This window comes from Hordeum vulgare, chromosome 3H (assembly GCF_904849725.1).
Source record: "Hordeum vulgare subsp. vulgare chromosome 3H, MorexV3_pseudomolecules_assembly, whole genome shotgun sequence".
Classification (NCBI taxonomy): Eukaryota; Viridiplantae; Streptophyta; class Magnoliopsida; order Poales; family Poaceae; genus Hordeum; species Hordeum vulgare.
This window is the reverse complement of record NC_058520.1, coordinates 541,228,585-541,233,915: the sequence shown is the minus strand read 5'-3', so window position 1 is coordinate 541,233,915 and position 5,331 is coordinate 541,228,585. Positions and strand designations below refer to the sequence as shown.

The following is a 5,331-nucleotide window of genomic DNA, read 5'->3' as shown; positions in this document are numbered from 1 at the left end:
CAACAGACAGTTCATTCGTTTGTCAGTAGCTTAACGGACAGTTCAAAGCTCAAACGACAGAGTACGCAACGTTTGTCCGAACTGTTGTTTTCACCCGGAGGCCGGAGGTGCACATAAAAACAAGCGCTCGACGGTCCATACCCCGGCGCGGGTACGAGCAGGCGCAACAGCCAACGGGTCAGGGGTCAGGATGGAGGAAGCGTGAAGGGAACCCTGCGTGCGTGACGGAGCGGTCGCACACGTTGCCACGGCCCGTGTGGTGCGCCAGGTCTGGACTCTGCTGCTCTAGGCCAGCCTCACGGCGCCGACTTCGCCCAGATATTTCCATTAGTTTTATATACTGCCTTCTTCTGTGAGCACATTGGTATCGGTGGGCCTGTGGCTGGGTAGACACGGTCACCGGTGGTGGGAGTACTATACTAGCGTTCCCTATAAAAACTGGAGTAACTCGGGAAGACGAGGGGTCGATCCCGACGGAAGGAGCCGCTCTACTATAATAGAACGAAAAAACGCAAGGGCTCCAAACGGCCAGACCACATACATCGGCCAAGGGCAGGGGCAGAGAGGAGAGAGCTTAGGCAATGGAGCTCCGGGCCTCGTCGTCGCTCCTGCCCTGCATCCTGCTGCTCTCGCTCTTTTCATCAGGTGTGTGCTCTGCTCTCGCTCTTCTTCCTGCTCGCTTCCTTCTGCCTCTCTCTCCTTGCTTGCACCGCGTCTCCGCCGACGCCGCCCGCCATTGCTGTGTATCAATCCGGTGAGGAGCTCTGCTGCTGCTGCTGCTCTCTCTCTCTGCGCCTCTGCCAGCTCGAACGCTTGCCCGATGAATTCTACTACACACGAGCCGTCGTTCCTGCTCCAACCGGCAGTGCCGCCGTCTCCAAGGGTCTCAAGGCTGTTTTCGCTACAATTCCTGAGCTCCATGCTTCCACTACATGGAAAGAACAGTACCAAGCTACGAAGCAGAGCATGGAGATCTCAGATCCAGGGAGCCATGCTTATCAGGGTTGCTCTTCATTGTCGTAAGAGCTAACTTAGCCGCCTCGCTTTGTCAGCTTTGATTGATGCGCGCGCATGTGACCCAGCTTCAAGCTTCCCGCGTCACCACGAGATTTATTTGTTTATTTATCCATTGCTCAAACCAATACTTACACTTTTTCCTTGCGCACACCGAAACCAATACACTTGCGACTGCGAATTCACCCTTCCTCTCTGCTGCCATGTCCATCTCACCCAACCGTCCGCAATTGCATACATCATCAGCTGGATATCAGTGGGTGTAGCAGGCTGTCTGTTTCCGATCGATTATTTTGTGCAAGTTGATCCCCAAACGAAAGAGACTGCCGACCTAGAGCATTCGGTGTGGCTATATCTGAAAAGGGGAATTCGATTTTAAAAATGGTTTTCTTTTCTTTTCGAAGAAGATACTCTCTTCGTCACGGTTTAGAAAGCGTGTTTGAAAATTTTCTCAAACCTAGTTTGTTATTGATTGAATGTGGGATGTGCTGAAAATAGCATTCATATTGGTATAAAAATACATGTAAATTTAACTGTGCTTTTTGAACGGTGACGGAGGTAGTACCATTTTCTTGCGAAACGATGGGGTTGATTGCTGACACTGTTAAGTGAAGTGTTAACCTGGCCGTGCTTTTCCGCAGTGGGCACAGTGTCGGCGCAGCAAAAGTTCGGCATAAACTACGGGCAGATCGCAAACAACCTGCCGGACCCGACGCAGGTGGCGAGCCTGCTCCGGTCGATGAACGTGAACAAGGTGAAGCTGTACGACGCGGACCCCAAGGTGCTGACGGCGTTCGCCAACACGGGCGTGGAGTTCATCATCTCCGTGGGCAACGAGAACCTGCAGACCATGGCCAGCAGCCCCGGCGCGGCGCGGCAGTGGGTGGCGCAGCACGTGCAGCCCTTCATCCCGGCCACCCGCATCACCGGCATCATCGTCGGCAACGAGGTGCTGGGCAACAACGACACGGCCATGGCGGCCAGCCTCGTGCCCGCCATGCAGGCCGTCTACGACGCGCTGGCCGCGCTCGGGGTGGGCGGCGGCCAGGTGACGGTCTCGTCGGCGCACTCGGTGAACGTGCTCGCCACCAGCTTCCCGCCGTCGTCCGGCGCGTTCCAGGAGGGCGTGGCGCAGTACGTGAAGCCGCTGCTCGACTTCCACAGCAAGACGGGCTCCCCGTTCCTCATCAACGCCTACCCCTTCTTCGCCTACAAGGGGAGCCCCGGCAGCGTGTCGCTGCCGTACGTGCTGTTCCAGCCCAACGCCGGCGTGCGCGACGGCGGCCTGGTGTACGACAACATGCTGTACGCGCAGATCGACGCGGTGTACGCGGCCATGAAGGCCATGGGGCACGCCGACATCGGCGTGCGGGTGTCGGAGACGGGGTGGCCCTCCAAGGGGGACGAGGACGAGGTGGGCGCCACCGCGCAGAACGCGGCGGCGTACAACGGCAACCTCATGCAGCGGATCGCCATGAGCCAGGGCACGCCGCTCAAGCCCAGCGTGCCCATCGACGTGTTCGTCTTCGCGCTCTTCAACGAGAACATGAAGCCCGGCCCGGCGTCCGAGAGAAACTACGGCCTCTTCTACCCCAACGGCTCGCCGGTGTACGCCATCAACGCCGGCACCGCCGGGGCCAACCCCGGCTTCGGCGGCTCCGGCGGGGGCTCGTCGGTGGGGCGGTTCGACCCGTACTCGTCGCAGTCCATGTTCTCGTCCGCGTCAAGACTGGCGGCCTCGGTAAGAAGAAGATTATCTTCTTTGGCGCTACTGCTGGTATTGCCCATGGTGTCAGCATTGTTGGCGAGCTAAATCAAATTAAATTAAACTAAGCTAGCGATTCATCATCATCATTCGTTGTACACCGGAAGCCTGTAAATCAATTATGGGGCAGGGTGAGATTCGGAAATTTGGCGCGACGGCGATGCCCGTCCCTGAAAGTTTTTCCTTTCCCTTCTCTTATTATTCCCGTCCCAATGATCTCGAGAGGAAAGGGACGGCGATGGACGGATGGACGGGCGGGCATCGTAGAAAGCGCGGAAAATTCCTAGAGTGTTTGACTGGAGAAACATAGTGGCACTTATTAGGCGGGAAAGGAAGGAAGAAAGAAAGAAATCGTGTCAGGGAATGTCAAAGCGGCAAAGCAATTCGACCAACGTCCCGTCCCGTCGCTGAACAACACGAGGGAAAGCCTCCGCTAGTACCAGCTCGTAATCTGAATGAAGTTGCACGCCTGATAATCAATAATCTTGCAGTTGCGGTGCCTTTTTCTCTCTCCGCTTTGGGTTGCAGATAACGTTGGCGACGGCGGTGGGTGTCATGCTCGCCGCATTATTCCTCCGAGCTTCCTCCACACGTACCACCACGAGACCACCACCACCACCGCACGAATGATTGGGGCGGCTGTGCTCCCTTCCGGCTAACGCATCGTGTCCAGCGCCTCTGCGTTGTCTTGCCCATGGCCGCTCATCATCAGACGAACCACATATTAAGTTGGGGTGAAGCAACTTATTACTTATAAGTTGGGGTGATTTATAAGTTGGGTCTGTTTGGTAAAATAAGTCATTTTTTGCATTTTTTAACTTATAAGTTGGTGACTTATTTGGAACCAAACAGGGCCTAAGTCTGAACCACATATAAGATATAACTCGCTCAGTTAAGTCTGAACCACACATAAGATATAACTCGCCTCTTGAGCTCTCTCGCGGGTACCAAGCTCGTGCCGCTGATGCGCTAGTTTAAGCTTGGTAACAGATCGTGCTGGGAAAGTGGACGTACGTACCGTCTACCGTGTGGGCAGACGAAAACCCCAGCGCAGGAGCGGCGGATTTGGGGGCGTGTTGCGTTGCGCCCATGTCTGGTTAGGTAACGGGTCACGCAACGCAAGCGCTTCCCTCCGGTGCGGTGCGGTGCGGCATGTGCGCATGTGAGCCAGATGATCGGTCCTGTTGAGCGGCGTGCTCGGCTACAGGGACCGCGGACGGTTCCCTGTTGGTTGAGACCCATCGCTGGCTTGATGGGTCTGACCACCGGTACGCGCGCAATTATGCGCCGCGCATGCGCCACCGTCTCGCTAACTAACGTCCTGTTTGGTTACAAAGTGCTAAGACTTTTTCTTTTCAACTAAAAAGTCTCTAGTTTCTATCTGTTTGGTTTTCAGAACTAAATACGAACTATAGGTTATTAAATAACATGTTTAAAAACATGTTACCGTATTAAAGGTTATTAAATGACACGCTAAAAGCCGAAACAATGTTAGAAAAAGTTTCAAAAAGACCCTCTTATAGAGACTTCTTCCTTTAGTCTTAAATGTTTATTTTTAGTCACTAAAATCCCTCTTATTTGATTTAAATGGAGATAAAAAAGACTTTTTTAGTTCATACTCTCTCCGTCCCTAAATATAAGTCTTTCTAAGGTTTCACTAAGGACATACTTTAGAGTATAGATTCACTCATTTTACTCCGTATGTAGACCATTAATTAAATCTTTTAAAAGACTTATATTTAAAAACGAAAAGAGTACATAAAAAAATCCATGTAAACAAACACGCCTAACTAACCAGCACACCCACAGATTTGGCTGACGGCTCCGCCCAAACCACCCATCGGTCCCCGCTGCAAGAAGCCAAACGATGGAGACTAGAGACGGTTCAGATAGAGAAAGGGGAAGGAGGCATCGTCCTCGTCTGGCTGCGGCACGCTTGGCTATCCTGCCCAGCGAGCTGTTCACCGCTCACTACCTGCTGCTTCATGTCATCCATTTGAGAGGTCAGAGGTCCGAGCCAACCAAGTACCATTCGGCCGTTCGAGATCTCATCTCATGTCATCCCTGCCTCGTTGGTCATGCGGACGTGGTGCCCTTTTGCTGGATATTTTTCTATATTCTCAAGTCGGTACTGCCTGCTTCACCCTCCAACGCCTCCATCAGTGTATGCAGGCACGCAGTGTGCAGGTCTGTGGAGGGAGGCTTTATTCCCGGAATCACAGTGTGCAGTTATCTTTCTAGAAAGGAAAGGAAAGACGTGTGTGTAGGTGCTGCCCACCCATCTATGCCTGTCCCTGTAGGCTGTAGCGGTGTGTCTTTGCCTATTTCGTCATTCGGATGCAAGTGCCTTTTTTTCCATTGGGGTGTGTACCGTGTAGCTTGACCCAGATAGGCCACACTGTGTTTTGCGGTGATAATCGTCGTGTGTGCTTCTGAACCTGTGTTTCTGATGAAAACGGACGGTTCAGTCGAGTATTGTGCTCGGTGTACTCCTTTTTCTATGACACGGGTGATAGAGGATTTCTGGTTCTCGGTGGATACGAGATCTGTAG

The 5,331-nt window shown here is 53.2% G+C and overlaps 1 protein-coding gene across 1 annotated transcript; it reads left to right on the top strand.

Annotated features, from left to right (window-relative positions):
- The first annotated feature begins 430 nt into the window (after positions 1-430).
- On the top strand, positions 431-3,138 carry LOC123444829 (glucan endo-1,3-beta-glucosidase 14-like). Its single transcript, XM_045121684.1, has 2 exons — positions 431-645; positions 1,656-3,138. The coding sequence occupies exons 1-2, from the start codon at positions 582-584 to the stop codon at positions 2,825-2,827; spliced, it is 1,236 nt and encodes a 411-aa protein (XP_044977619.1). The 5' UTR covers positions 431-581; the 3' UTR covers positions 2,828-3,138.
- The last annotated feature ends 2,193 nt before the right edge of the window (positions 3,139-5,331 follow it).